Source organism: Amblyomma americanum, chromosome 7 (assembly GCF_052857255.1).
Source record: "Amblyomma americanum isolate KBUSLIRL-KWMA chromosome 7, ASM5285725v1, whole genome shotgun sequence".
Lineage (NCBI taxonomy): Eukaryota > Metazoa > Arthropoda > Arachnida > Ixodida > Ixodidae > Amblyomma > Amblyomma americanum.
Genome location: NC_135503.1, coordinates 142,240,441 through 142,256,027, shown reverse-complemented (window position 1 = coordinate 142,256,027; position 15,587 = coordinate 142,240,441). Strand labels below are relative to the sequence as shown.

The 15,587-nt window shown below is 45.0% G+C and overlaps 1 protein-coding gene across 3 annotated transcripts in view; it reads left to right on the top strand.

Annotated features, from left to right (window-relative positions):
- LOC144096639 (glycerate kinase) overlaps positions 1-15,217 on the top strand; it is a 54,939-nt gene extending 39,722 nt beyond the window's left edge. For all 3 annotated transcript variants that reach the window (XM_077629464.1, XM_077629465.1, XM_077629466.1), the window contains 2 exons: positions 4,316-4,544; positions 13,544-15,217. In XM_077629464.1, the coding sequence (XP_077485590.1) occupies positions 4,316-4,544; positions 13,544-13,779 (465 nt within the window). In that variant the 3' untranslated portion in view covers positions 13,780-15,217. The remainder of the gene's footprint in view (positions 1-4,315; positions 4,545-13,543) is intronic.
- Positions 15,218-15,587: the final 370 nt, after the last annotated feature.

Sequence of the window (15,587 nt, the reverse complement as noted above, 5' to 3'; positions counted from 1 at the left end):
GGCACCGGCGGGGCCTTGTTGTCCACAACCCAAGTGTGCGCCACACCCCTCGTCAAACACACGCAAAGACAAGGCACTTGTCGTTCAAAGCAGTGGAACCGCCGGACGCAATCACAAAACGGTGAACGGACTAACTTTGTGAAAACGGAGCGCCACTTGATCGCCGCGGTGGGAGAAATCCAAGTGACGAAATGGCGAATGACGAACTTATGAGACCCGCCGCGGTGGCTCAGTGGTTAGGGAGCTCGGCTACTGATCCGGAGTACCCAGGTTTGAACCAGACCGCGTTTCGAAGGAGGCGGAACGGAAAGGTGCCCGTGGGCTGTGCATTGTCAGTGCACGTAAAGATCTCCTGGCGGTTGAAATTATTCCGAAGCCCGCCACTACGGCACCTCTTTTTGACTTTCTTCTCTTGGTCCCTCCTTTATCTCTTCCCTTAATGCACGGTTCAGGTGTCCGCTGAGCCCCAACAACCAATTTTCAACATGTGAGACAAGCGATAACTGCCCGCGACAACGTTGGCGACAAAAGCAAGTTGACGGCAATGACAATACGACTGCCACCTCGAAGTGTCAGAGATCGCAGGGACATCTACTGGCAAAAATGAGGTATCGAAAGTATGTCAAGCCAATCCAACTGCAGAGTAAATCCACCTCAATCCAAGATGGCTCCTTTTGCACCGGCGAAAAGCCGATAAGATGGCCGATTTTGGCCTGCTGGCGACTGAAATTAGTCCGAAAAATCGAACTTTCGAGCATTTAAAGTCCGAAATATCCGTCGCGAGTATGTATACGCTTCAATGGGGTGACTGATGGTGCCTCATCGAAGTCCGAAATATCCTACAAATTTCGAATTATTGGAGTCCGCATTACTCGTCGGCTACTCTACATAAATAGCTCAGGTTAGCCCGAAAAGATGGTGCTTCACATACGCACCAACATTGTTATGGGAAACGATTTCTAGAGAAGAAAAAAATCAGTCTCGAAACTTTACGGACAAAGGTTGTATTATTAAAGGCGAAGCTTAAACGACTTCCAAGTTTTTTTTTTTTTTTCTGAAATGTGATATGGGGGGGTCAATTTATATTTCGAGTCGACTTACAATCGTGTAAATGCGGTAACCCCAATTGATCAGTCAAAGAGCTCCAGAAAATTGAAATTCGTCACGAAATTCTCTGATTGGTCGAGAGAGGCTGTGTGACCTTGTGACATGATCACAACCTGCCCACTGGATTGTGTGCAAATTGCTTCACCAGTGGACCACCAATGACTACCATTGGACCAGTCATAGGGCACCACCAGCGCCACTAAACACTAGTCGTGTTAAGTAATGTTTTACTTATGTTAAGGGAGGGCACAGCAATTGAAACTATTATCATTATTTATGGATAACATGCAACCAAATTGGGCGCAGCATTTTAACTTTCTTGCTGACTTCAGAAATGCATTTTTCTTTTAAGCTAGCTGTTGTAGTTGTTGAGTAATCACAATTAATGCTCTCATAAAGTTAAGTAACAATAAATAACTATTAAGAAAATGCGCAAGCTTTTGTGTCAGCATGTTAACAAAGCTGGGCTCTGTGCAGTAAGACTTAGTTTTTTTCAGATGCCCAGTTTGTATGGAAATAAAAGTAAAACTCCAGCGTGCACATCTACATAAAAACGTTTGTTACAAAAATAATTTTTAACAAAATATTGCACATGTGCGCGAAAAAATTGCAAGCTTTGTTGAGCTCATTAAGTTTCAAGAGTCATGTGCAAAAACAGAATCAGTCTACGGTCATTCGTTACAAAATGTTGAAGGGATGAGTGGTATTAATCGCTGAAAAAGTGAAACTTAGAAAAATCAGCCTTAAAGTTTATTGTGTCATTTGCCTCATTTATCGCCTCGTATACTTTTGCGTTTGATCAGGAAAGTTCGGCATTGCAACCCACGGAAACTCGGATCTTCTTATCTCTCCTCTTCATGTTGATAAGATGGTAGTGCTGCATCAATGCAAACCTGTAGACTGCGATGCACCAAGAGAGCCAGAAGCACGATTTGCTCACAAGCTTCGACGACCGCACATTATGAAAGCATAATTTTTCTGAATACGTATACTACATATTTTGCCATAATTTTTCTTCAAGAGACAGATGAAGTCCCTAGGGTAATGAAAATAAATAAAATCAGAAATTTTGGCCAAATTTTTCATCTTATTTGCCGCGTCGCCCCTTCAGTGAAGTGTTAAATAATATAACAAGAAGGGGGTAAGCCGCAGTTGCAGATACTATGTGTTTTCAAGTCAAAGTGAATCATGATGGTAGCAGCGCCACTAAAGCATGGTAAGCTGAAGCTTCCAAATTCCTCAGAAAATCATCACGAAGCATTTTGCAGCTCCATTGAGTTAAAATGCCATTTGGGATCTCAAATGTTCCTTTTCAGCATATTTGTGTAGCATAAATGTAAGTTCCTGTTGGTGGCCTCTCATCAGGCTTAAAGGACTATAGACACCTAATTTCATTGCGCATTTTTCTGTCAAACGATGCGTTAGACATAGAATACATGAATTACCAGGTGGTATTTGCCTATAACCGCTAAATAATTTAGAATTGAATTTCTTCTCTTATGCTGTTTCGGTTTCGGTTTCATCGACCGGATGACAACTGTGACGTCAAGTTGATTTTCGGTCACGCGATAAACTAGAAAAACCAATATAATTGCTGATATGTGGTTTTGATTCACTACGACATTTAATCCAACCTCTTTCAAGGCTTGGAATGACAAAAAATGACCTTTCAGTGATTAAATTAGTTTTTCTTGTGGATCATGTAACCAAAACACCCACTTGACGTCACAGTCGTCGTTCAGTCGGTGAAACCGAAACTGAAACAGCATCAAGAAGAAATTAATTTTAAATTATTCAGCGGTCGTACACGAATACCACAAAATGCTCCATGTATACAAATGTCTAACGCATCATTTGAAAGAAGAAAACACGCAAGGAAAAATTTGGTGTCTATAGACCTTTAAATAATGCACCACCTCAGCAGGCAACAAGGCTTAGCTAGAATGCTGATATCCTTCCACTGATAGTTAACAAGAATTGCAGCATGGAACAAATTGTGACAGTGCAATATATTTTCTGACACTATGTGCTCACACTTGCATACAAATGCTAGCAAATCACTGGTGATAACCTACCCTAGGTATGCAGCATTGGGTTTTCAGCATTGCGTAATGGCATGCTCACCACCTGACTAGATGGCACAAGCCTAAGTGTGCTGGGGCCTTAAAAAGAAAGGTGGGCTGCAAGGAGAATTGGCAAGCAAAAAGGAAATCACTGTTTCTTGCTGCGCGTTGCATGCAAGTAGATCTCAGAAATACTGATTAGTCGTATCCTGTGGTTACAGTATGTGTTAAGGTGCTTGGATTGGAGTTATGATTACAAAAAGGAGGGCCTCAGTGAAGGAAGGCTTGCATGTCATGTCATTTGATGTCAGCTTTACATCATGGTGCAGTGTATGTAAGGAGTGAGGTTGGGCTAGTTGGTTCTTGAGTTCAGTTTTTTTTTTAAACTGCGCGAAGTAGTCTGGACAACAAGACAAGGCACAAACAGGACTACGCAAAATGACTGAGCTATATATTATTTTGGCTTCGTTGAGGTGTTCTGTGTATGTGTGAGGTGTTTTGTGTAATGACAGTTGTGCTTTTTTTCCAGGTGCACATCTGTGTAGCCAGTGCAGAACAAGGGTAATTAGAGATCAGTGGTAATTTTGCAAAAACTACCGTAGAAAATGCCACTATAAATTGTATCGATTTTTTTCCTGTTGCATTACAAAGCAGCATATCAGTACAGTGATAGTGCTTCTATTTATTTCAATATTGGTATAGTGACTGTGTTGTTGTATCGGTTGTATTGGTTTATGGGAGCCTTAGAAAATTTTCAATAGATAATGCCAATATAACTTTATTGGTTTTTCCATTTGCATTATGAAACAGTATACCTATACACCAATACAACTTTTTTGTCTATTCTCATGTTGGCTCTATGGGAGCATGGGAGTCTTGGCTAAAATTTCAGGTTAAAAAGCAGTCTTGGCTAAAATTTCAGGTTAAAAGGCCTATAATAATCTTCATTTTTCTCTATTTCATCATGAAACAATAGACCAATACACTGAATAGCTTTTATCTGTCCATTCTTGTACTGCTGTATTAGTTGTATTGGTGTGTAAGTGGTACTGGTGTACGTACGCCTGGTGCCTCTGTCCTGCAGTTGCTGTTGCTAAATTTAGATTTCATTGACAATAATAATGGCAACGTGCACGTGTGTACAGGTTCGCTACCGCGACCTTGAGCAGCTGAAGGAGTCTGCTGAGCGAGCGTTCGATCTGGGCCGCCCCATCTGTGTGGTGGCCGCAGGCGAGACAACGGTGCGTGTGACGGGGCCTGGCAAAGGCGGCCGCTGCCAAGAGTTGGCCCTGGCTGCTGCCATCGAGCTTGACCAGCTTTTCAATCGGCCTGAGCTGCAGCCTCAGCGTGCTGAGCTGCTCGTCATGGCTGCTGGTGAGTGCTTTTGCAAAGATTTGCCTTGATTCAGCTTTCGGCAGTGTTTTCAGTGCTACAGACATGAAGCAAGATGATGATGGCAACGTTTTATGGCTATTTTATTGTATACATTTTGTAGAGTTTCTCACAACACACAACATTACCTAGAGGTAGCCGCGGCGGTGGCTCAGTGGTTATGGAGCTTGGCTGCCGACCCGAAAGACGCGGGTTTGATCCTGGCCGCGACGGTTGAGTTTCGATGGAGGCAAAATGCTAGAGGCCCGTGTACTGTGCGGTGTCAGTGCACATTAAAGGGGCTCTGAAACGCCTTCCGAGAAGAGCACATTAACTCACTTAACCACTGCACTGTGTTTCCATGAAAACCAGAGCCAAGTAATACTCTTTTACACGCAGCAAACGACCCACAATCACGCGTCAAAGTTGGCGAGCCCTTCCCGGCGACTTTTTCATGCTCGCTCCCTCCTCCGTCCCCCGCATCTGCGTAGACATGGTGAGAGGTGGCCATTGGTTAGATTCTTTCAGACGTCAGGCAGCTACTGTGACCGCGGCCAATAAGCCGCTTAGCTCCGGCGGGTCGGGAAGCTCCACAACAGCCACCGCTTTCGTACTTCACTTACTAACTTATTCTGAAGTCCTTTCTTTCATTTTTTTTCATTACTCGCACTTGGCGTTTATCATGTTCTGTATGACTGTTCCTTCATTTTTTTTATACGTTGATGCGAAAGCATCTAAGTTTATGCTGCATTCTGTTCAACCAGTCTGTAGCATATTTGATACCTACCCATGTGCATTGGGTATGTGTCATTTTTTTGTTGTTTTTTCGTTGTTTTTGTCTTTATTTTCTCCTTTATTATATTTTTTTCTCATCCTAATGAAATTTCAGAGTGTCATTTGAATTTCTGCCCCTTCCCTCTACAATGCTTTTGTAAGCCCTGAGGGTACAATAAATAAATAAATAAACAAACTTACCTAGAAGGGAAAAAGTGATGACATAGCACTTCATCCTCTCATGGAAGGCCTGGATGTAACAGTATGGTTTTTCCTGAGACTAACCTCAAACAAATGCTTTGGTAATGTTCTTGTGAGCCCAGTACCAAGCATTCACTTATGTTAAATTTATTAAAGTGAAAAACTCTGTATCAAAGAATTTAATCTGCACAGAATTGGGAGCACCGCAGTGCAGGTATGATTCTGCAGCCGAATCCACATTTTCGGCCCAGCCATTTCCCACTGTTCCCTTGGTGGATGAAGTGCGTTTTAAGAAATTCACACATATTGTGGTGTTTCTTTTCCCTCAAGGTAATTTTATAGTTCTCTGTACAGAGTCGGGCAACGGATTTGAAATTGCCGTTTTTTTAAGGTCTGCTGTCCTCATGGACAGGGATATGAAACAAGCAATGACTTGTGACTGTTTTTCTGAAGGTACATGTATTGGACAAGGTGGCATCGATTCATTATTGCTAAGAACTAAAATGGGTGCAGACATTAAAGAAGCAATTAGCACCATCTCCTCTAGTTTTTTTTAATGTCAATTCCCCATTTTTAGGCTGTACATAGTATTGAAGGAAGTACTTTTTCTTTTTATTTGTGAAACAACCAACTTACAGATGTGTATAGTTGTGTGGTCCTTAAAAATGAAGAGCCGTGCATGTTTTCTGTTGGTAGAAGCAGAAGGTATTCTTCTTTGATAACATAAAGTCAGCTGTTGACAATTCAGACTCAACAAAAACATGTTCAAATTATGCATATTTTGAGTTAATGGGAGTTACGGGCCAAAGCCTCAGTTAAAAAACACTGGTTGTTCTAGTTAAGCAAGTTTGAACTAACAATCACTGTATCAATTTTTACTTAGCTCCACTGCGCTTAAAGTTTTTGTGTGGTATGTAGAAAAAGCAAGACAAAATAAGCTGAATTGATATAAGTGAGCAGAAGCCAGCACTCTTCCGACTCATTCAGAGTCTTTCAATTCTTTGACCGGCATTTGTTTTTTGTGCTGAATGTCATCACTAACTTGCACCACTTTGCTAGCGATCAGTGTTGGTACTGCATATAATGTAGTTCATGTCATTCCTGGTAGTGTGCATGTGGCCTTTTGATATCGAGTGCATAGTGACATCTTTTGTTAGCACATTTGGATGCAGTGTGTGTTCTCATTGTAGGAGCTGTGTGAAAAACGCTTCTAATGTTTTAAACTGAAGGAATGACTACAACTCTTAAAAGGTATTGACTCATAGTATGGGCATCATTTAAACCGTCGTGAGGCACGCAAATGCCAGGCTGATGCCTGTGCAGGCAGTTTGCAGTGTGTGGCAGTTTTTTTGAGAGGGAACTTCATAAGTTCTCTAAGCTAAAAGCCTGCTTGGGCAGTTTCGTGTGGAATAACTAGGGCTGTGCGAATATTTGAAATTTCGAATACGAATCGAATGTGTTTCATATTCGGTTCATGTTCGTATTCGAGAAATGATATTCGTGAATTTCCGAATATTCAAAACTTCCCGAATACTCGGCAGCGATCATATACCGGGCAGACTTTCGTAAATTTGTTTGTGGCAAAAGCGCAATATGTGGGCAAATTATCTGAATATGGAGTTTAAAGTTCCAGGAAAACAATATAAAGGCCCTGTTCTCTTTTTTCTCCATTGTTTATCGCGTGGACCGATCGCATTCCGATGCCGCTAGGCTTGACCTTGTGTACAATTCCGCAAGTTGGCTTTCTCACATACCACACGTGCTGCGAACGAGATGGGGGACGACCCGCTTCTAACAATTGCAACGCGAAAGCGCGTTTACTTTTTATCCTTCCGTAATATGTTATCTAATTAATGCCCACATCCATGGCATTCGTTCTGTCACCTTAACTCTCTGAGCGTGACCACTGCCATCTTGTTTTGGTCAACTACGCTATGCGGGAAAGCCTACTTGCGGAATTTCGCGTGAGGCTCCCGAAGGGGCGAGTCGAGGTGTCGCAACAGGGCAAGCGATCCTGTAAAAATCCCGCGCATTGCATGGTGCACTGTAACCCATGCACCTCTTAAGTGGGCCTAACGGCAGGCGTGACAACGTTCGGAGGGCCCCTGTCACTAGGTAAAAAAAATAACCTGGTCGCGTAGTTTTGGTTTCTGAGCTTCGCCACTCGCTCGTGGCAATGGCAACTGTAAGCCCGTGCATTCGCCAGTAGTCCAATCTCAGCACTGTGCCGCTTTCAGACGCTGACTGATGCGTCGCTGGTCATTTTTTTTCTCACTTTAGAAGCAGTCTCACCATTCCAATGTCAATGTGCGTTCCCATCTCGCTTACGTTCGCGATGTCTTTAGCACGGCGAAACTCGGTGCTTGTCATGGGATTACAGGTGTTTGCACTATAGAGCCGCCTCATAAGACTACCACATTTTCGGTAGATTTTTTTTGGGGGGGGGGGTTGCATTTTATAAATCGGCATACGAATTACCCGGGAATTTCTGTCGGTTCTTTTAACTCCGAATTAATGAGGTTTTACTAGCCATCATGTTATTTTCGTTTCCAGTCTTGTCATGTTATGGCTTTCATTTTGCCTGACCACATAACAGGTTGGATACTGTTATCCTGTTCAATTAAGTACTAGTATCATTTCTGCGCACATCATGTTTTATTTTTTTTTATACGATGCTCAGGCAGTCTAGTTTTGTTTATTTCAGTTGCAAAGGCCATACACTATTTTGAAAAAAATATGAGCAACAATGTTTGTTTGTTTATCTTTTCTGAATTTATTTTTTGTGTTGACCAGATATTCGATATTCGAAGCCATTTCTTCTTCATATTCATATTCTATTCATATTCGAAAATTTCAATATTCGCACACCCCTAGGGATAACAGAATTAGATTTGAAACAAGAGTGCCATAACGTGTCACATTATAAATGAAATCAGCTCCAGATATATCAGTCCCAGATATATCAAACTAATGTTGATATCAAACTCAGAATAGCTCCTTTAAAATCTCATCGAAAAGTATAGCTTTGCTGTTCTCTTTTATCGAACTCATGTACAACGGAACTTTCAATGTATCGAATGGCGCGCCAGGCCTCTGCAAATGGCGCTTCTCCTAGCGGCACTCCCACGATCACTTTTCTTGTGCGCAACTAGGTCGGCGGCACAGCCTTGAACACCTTCTTGTGGCACTAGTGCTGAGAAATTGCGTCATGAGGTGAATATAAGGTTTACTTGAGGATGGTCTTAGGCCTCTCTTTTGTCCACGGGACACCGCCGTCATGTGGGGAAGCCAGCCTAACTCCAAAAGCCTAGTGGCGACCCTCACCTGGTGTGCCTCGCTTGCTTCGCTGCCAAAGGCTTGCGGAAAAAAACTGCAGTTTAATTTGAGTGAGAGGTGTGGACACGACGAAGCATGGTGCATGAATGACGCTTTATTGAAGAAGGCGAGCGGTTATATAGGCAAGCGGTTAGATAACAGAAATGGGGGCTGCTTCTGTCCGGCTAGGCGCGTGTGCATGACTTGCACTACGTCACATCTCCCCTCTCTCTCTCCCTTTTTTTTTAATCGTCGAATCAAGTAGAGTTTCAGAACTCAGGCGCCGGGTATCTTCGTGGTGGTTGGCGCTTCCGTTCACTCCTGCGGAGTTGTGTAGATTCGGATGTCCCTGTAGTGTCTGGGACTCCCACAGCTGGCAGCGGCGCGGGAGTCTTGTGGTCTGGAGACGAGGGAGGAGGAGCCGGATTGAGGTGTTCTCTTGTGCGCTGAAACTGTTGACCCTCTTCCGTTTTGACGATGTAGGCACGAGGAGTCTCAGCCCGCTGTACGACCGTGACAGGGGACCATGATCTTGAGGGCACATTGTACATAGTTGCGGTCGAGCCAGTGCGAAGCTCTGGAAGAGGCCGTGTACCTCTGTTGTAGAAGCAGCGTTGCTTGCTCCTGATGTCTTCTAGCCTTCGTCGCACGGTCTTGGGTGGCACTGTTTGTGGCTGTAGGTGGCTGGTTGGTACAGGAAGCAACGTTCTTGTCTGTCGGCCCATGAGCCTCTGCACAGGGGACTTCAGAGAAGAGTCCCGAGGTGAATTTCGACACTCAAGCAATGCGGCACAAAACTCGGTGCTGCCGAAACGGAACCGCCTTAACAGCTTCTTAGCTTCCTGTACTGATCTTTCTGCCATTCCATTCGAGCGGGGATAGTACGGACTAGACCGGACGTGTTGCAGGCCAATCTTATCGGCGTAATCCTTGAACTGTTGGCTACTGAAGGGTGGTCCGTTGTCTGTGCATAGTCGCCTTGGGAAGCCATGTGTTGCGAAGATGTCATTGCATGCTGCAATAACCTTGTTGGCTGACGGCGCTTGCACAAGCCTGATTTCAAAAAAGAAAGAGTAGAAGTCAACAACGACTAAGTACTCGGCACCGTTGTGATGACAAATATCAGCTCCTACTGACTCCCAGGGCAGAGTTGGTATCTCGTGACTTAACAGCGGTAGTCGCGCATTTCTTGATTTGTACTTTTGGCATGTTTGACAGCGTTGAGCGACTTCCTCAATATCGCTGTTTATACTTGGCCAGAAGACAACGGTTCGGGCGCGTGCCTTCATTTTTTCTGCTCCTGTGTGCGCAGCATGAAGAGAGGCCAGTACCTCACTGCGCAGTCTGGCAGGAATGATAAGGCGATTGCTCCGGAACACAAGGCCGGATTCAGTATGCAGCTCGTCGCGGAAGCTCCAGTAGCTGCGTAGCTCGGTAGTGACGTCAGCCTTGTCAATGGGCCACGCTGTGCTTGCATACTGGCGAAGTTTCACCATGCTTGGGTCACGGTCCGTCTCCCGCAGAACTTGCTCCAGGCGCCTGTCTGAAGCCAAGAATGTCTGTAGCTCTTTCCGGTTGCAAGGGGCCTGCATGTGGAAAATATCTTCCAGTCTCCCTGGATCCAGGCTCAACCCGTCGCGCGTCAACACGTGGCCTAGGTACTTGACGGATTCCTTGTCGTTCTTTATGACGGTAACCATGTGGCTGGACCACTCGGTTGGCTCGGTCACCTTGGAAACTACTCCGGCTGCTTCCATGCGGTCCAGTTCCGCTTTTACTCTGTCCTCGAGTGCGAACGGAATCCGGCGTGCTGCTTTGACCACTCCTTGGGAACCTGGCTTGAGCTTCAAGTGGTAGACGACACCCTTGAGCTCGCCTAATCCGGAGAAGACGTCTTCATACGGCTTGACTACGTCGTACAGCTCTTGGTGCTCCAGTGAAGCAATTCGGCGAATCAAGCCTAGCTTCTCGGCAACTGAGCCGCTAAGAGTCACGGGTATGTCGTCTTCCATTACGAAGAATGTCGTTTCAAATGTTCCCTCGGGTCCAGTCACATGAAGGTGACTACGTTTCGTTGCTTTTTTCTGAAAGCCAAAAAATGTGTTCAGCACGACAGCGCAGTTTTCGGGTTGCTTTTGAGTTATCTTCTGCAGCTGGCTGCGTGATATGACCGAGCAATTGGCTCCTGTATCAAGCTTGCAGGCAACGGGCGTTTCTTCTATTTTCACGATTGTAGTCCAGCGGTCGTCTTTCTTGCTGCTTGGCGATAAAGTTTGCAACCAGAAATTATCTGCCTGTCCGTCTGAATTCGCTTCCAGTGACGCCACTTTTTGCTCTTTCACGCAGAGGTTAGCGCTCTTCGTTTTGCACGCAGCTGCAAAATGATTTCTTTTGCCACATTTTAAGCACGTGCGTCCCTTTGCAGGGCATGTTTCACTATTGTGAACACGAGCACATTTGTCACAGCGACTTTTCATTTGGAGGACCGCATTGACCTCCACTTGACAGTTCTTGCTGGAGTGTATTTCTTCACTTTGCTCTTTGCCGTGTTCCCGAGCTCGACACATTTCAACAGTTTTGGCCAAGGAAGCATTTTCAGAAAGAAGCGTTTCTTGAAGCTTCTTGTCTCTCATTCCCAGAATGATTCTGCTTCTTAGCATGCGTTCTTCCAGCTCACCGAATTCACAGCTTTTTGCTAGTACACGCAGCTCCGTTAACCAATCGTTAAAATGTTCGTCTTCCTTCTGGTCACGCTTTCCAAATCGAAACTCGTGATAAGCTAGGTTTAGTGCTGGTTTGTAGAACGCTTCAAACTTTCGCTTCAGTACAGCAATGTCGCTTTTATCCTCTCCAGCATCAAATACGAAAGTGCTGTACGTTTTGCATGCGTCTTCTCCAATACTGATGAGAAAAGTGGCTGCCTGTACCTCTTTCGGTTGTTGGTCCAGGTAGGTTGCAGTTGAGAAGAGCTCGAACTCTTGCTTCCATGCTTCCCAGCTATGCCAGACATCTCCCGTTGTATCCAGGGCCTTCGGTGGTGGCAGCAGCGAAGTGACGGGGGCGGCAGGCTGGGCGCGGTGCTGCTCGGCGTCTGTCATGGCTCTGGTCCGATGAAATTACCCGGGCCTCCCGGATTGCCGTGCTTCTGCCGTCGGTTGCGTTGCGCGATCGCTAACCGGCCACTTCTGACACCATGTGGACACGACGAAGCATGGTGCATGAATGACGCTTTATTGAAGAAGGCGAGCGGTTATATAGGCAAGCGGTTAGATAACAGAAATGGGGGCTGCTTCTGTCCGGCTAGGCGCGTGTGCATGACTTGCACTACGTCACAAGAGGTTATTCTATTTATTTTATACTGGTAACAGAATTAGACCTCTTGTAGTAGACTGTAACCAGTTCCAAAGCACCGTCTGCTCCAACACGGCTTCAGTGCGAAGCAGGCTTGGCCTAATGCCCTTAGCAAGCAGTTCGCTAGCCTATAAGCAACGACGAACTTTATGAATGCACCACTGGAAGCAGAGCCTATTTTGTGACTAATAACAGCTAAATAATTACAAAAAAACATCGGTAAACTAAAAAAAATCAAGGCATCAGGCCTTAGTGATAAGATAGTTATAGGGCTTTTATTAAACAAAGTTCTTGTTAGGCATTCAGTTTTTACCTTTGCACATGCATGTGCTTCTATATATGCCTCTTTTTTGGTACTTTTTGTATATTGCATGTGCAGGATGCCTACATAGCACACTGGGTTCCTTTTAAACCTTCAGTCTTGATTCAGTTTCTTGCAGACACATGTTATACAGAGAACATATCAGGCAATAAGCATGTGGTGTAATTTAAAATGATGGAATTGTCTAATTCTGCCAGTGGCCTGCAGGGTTTGTGTACCTATCACTGCTTAAAAAAAAAAAACTGACAAGTGACCGATGCCTGATCCTATGGAAACGCATGGCATTAGACTTATATTCCCCTTTGCATTATGTGACACATCATGCACATTTCTTACACCTTTATTGCACACGTAGTCTTCTTTGCACTTCTTTACATTTGGACTCCCTTGCGCAGTTGGTCTTCTGTTCCATGTCTGATCTCCAGTATCCATTGGCATTTGGTTCTGGAAGTGGCTCACACAGAACCACTTCAATGGAAGAGAGAAATCCGGTGCATGTGCTCTGCTCTGCTATCTCGGGTCACTTTCCTCCTCACTCTCTGCCTTCCATGGTAGCCACCTGCTGGGTTGCTCTCCTGGCAGCTGCCCTCATTTTGCACATCCCTGGGCCCAGGACCTTCTCAGTCTGCAAAGCCATCTTCTGAGTTCTCCCTCCTCTCCCCTACAAGTGGGCTTTCCTCTCTCTACTTTGCCACCTGTCAATCATGGCAGGTGGTTCTCAAGGAGAACACCGGACAGCTTTTCCCCTGACATGGGGCTCAATGCTATTGCATTAAAACCCACTATGTGTGTTTTTGTGACTGATGTCTCACACTCTGCTAACCATTCACTCCATCATGCTCCACCATCTGTGCATGCTTCACATATTTCTGTGTGCACATTACACTCCCATTCATAAAATCACACTGGGGTCACTGAGGGCTTTGTGGACACCTCATTTTTGTAGCAGAAGCAGTGTATATGTGCACAATTATCTTTTGCAACCAAATATCATGCTGAGCTGCTTTTCGAAGCAAAGTCTGCTCACTTGGCTGTGCAGGTACGGATGGCCAGGACGGACCAACAGATGCAGCGGGTGCCATGGCGCACATTGCGACCATTCCCGAGGCTCGCGCTCAGGGCATCAACGCTGCAGAAGACCTGGAGCGCAATGACTCGCACCACTTCTTCCGCACCTATTCCAACGGTGCCGACCACCTCATCACTGGCCTTACGGGCACCAACGTCATGGACCTGCACATGCTGCTACTGCGCCGGAAGCCTGTGGCCAGTTAGCCAACGTGGGGCCAGTTAGCACCGTTGGCATCTCATTGTGCCCAGAACCACCGTCACCAGACTGCACCCTGTTGGAAAAATTTTTATGTAGTGCGCCAGCCGTCCCTGGGATGCCTGAAAGAGCTGCCTGGCCATTGGTCGAGTGGGCACGCTTGCGAGCACAACATGTTGCTCATTTGCTGAGACAGTGTTCGGCGGTGGTCGTGTGCATTCTGGGCACAAGTGGGGCATGCTGCTCAGACAACCATCCGCAATTTTATTTCCTTAAAAAATTCACTTCACTTCAGCCCGTACGTTGCAAATGCAAGGGTTGGAAAGAGCTGAGATATCATGTGGAGATAAAAACCACCATGCTGCCATTGAACAACTTCTACAAGCAAATATTTTTCTTTATAAACAGTTCCTACGTGTTAAGCTACAGCCATGCTACTGTGCAGGTGCCAATGGCTTTTGCCAAATATTTCACAGAGTAGCATGACCTAATTTAGCTTAGGTATAATGTAGCATTAGGTCAGACCTAAGGTGGTGCTAGATCGTTAATGACCTGATGTAACAGCTTTCACTGTCATCGTGACTTCAAAGTGGGCATTCAAAACCTTTCATAGTAGAAATGGGTGCGTGTTTCATAATTGACAATGTTCTATAGTATGAGGGGGGTGCTGCCGAAATGTACACTTCAAGTGTTACGGCTTGCCCTCTTTTTTTATTTTTAAATCATCATCGTTTTGCAGAAATTAGGCATTCTCACTCAAGGTGTAAGCAGGGGTAGGATCTTCATGTAGCCTGTAACATTTTAACGTGGGTTGTGGCACCATTTAAGCTTTCAGCCAAGACATGGCGGTTCAGACAGGACTCTGACAACGTAAAAGCTGGAAGCCCAACTCCAGCATTTCTGCTTTACTGTGCCATACTCAGTGGCAAGGATGGCCATGGATGTTCTGTTACAGCCTGTTTATTAAGCAAAAACGGCAGTTTGAAATAACTTCCTTATGTTTTGTAGCAAGAGTTTGAGGCTGAGAAAAATATGGCCAACCTATAAATTTGCACAAGCAAAAACTGAAAAAATCTGCATACCTCACAGCACACTATTATGAAGGCGAACAACAGCACAACTAGATGGAGCACGGGGACAAGAAACTGACAACACTCTTGCCCATTTCTTGTCTCAGTGTCGATGTTAAGCACATCGCGTGAAAAATGGTGCTCGTTAGTATATAGACAGAAACTGCCATAAAAAGGAGAATGTGATATCATATTTGTTGCATGTAGCAGTACTGTTGCATTAATTTTTTCTCATGTGCAGCATCGGAGAAGTGCTCGTATCTTTCGAATCCCTCCAACATCAGTCAGTATTGCTTGCCCATTCTACTATGTTTTACTGTTTTTTAGTTTCACATGACCCGGTGAACTGACAATACATTTTTGGACTTGCATTCTACTTCGACTGCCTACTGTTTTTTTTTATTCACAGTTGACCATTTTGCATGTTTTTGCACATTAAAAAATGCCCCCCTAAAATAAGAGGTATATGACGAGAACTTGTGCTGGCCAGATTGTGGCCAGACGCAAACCGCCCGATCCCAGCTAAGGCACTACAGGACCACAGAGGAGTGGTGCGGTAGTTGATGGGCGCTGGTAGTGCCATTAATATGCTTGATTTGACCAGCAGCTGCAGTGCAAGACCCACAAGCAATGCGTGAAAAGCCCGGGACTGTTGATGAAACGTAATGACTGGACCACGAGGTTCAGAAAGAATAAAAAAAGACTGGTAGGAACAACCACTATTTTCAGCAGTGGCGTGAAACAGT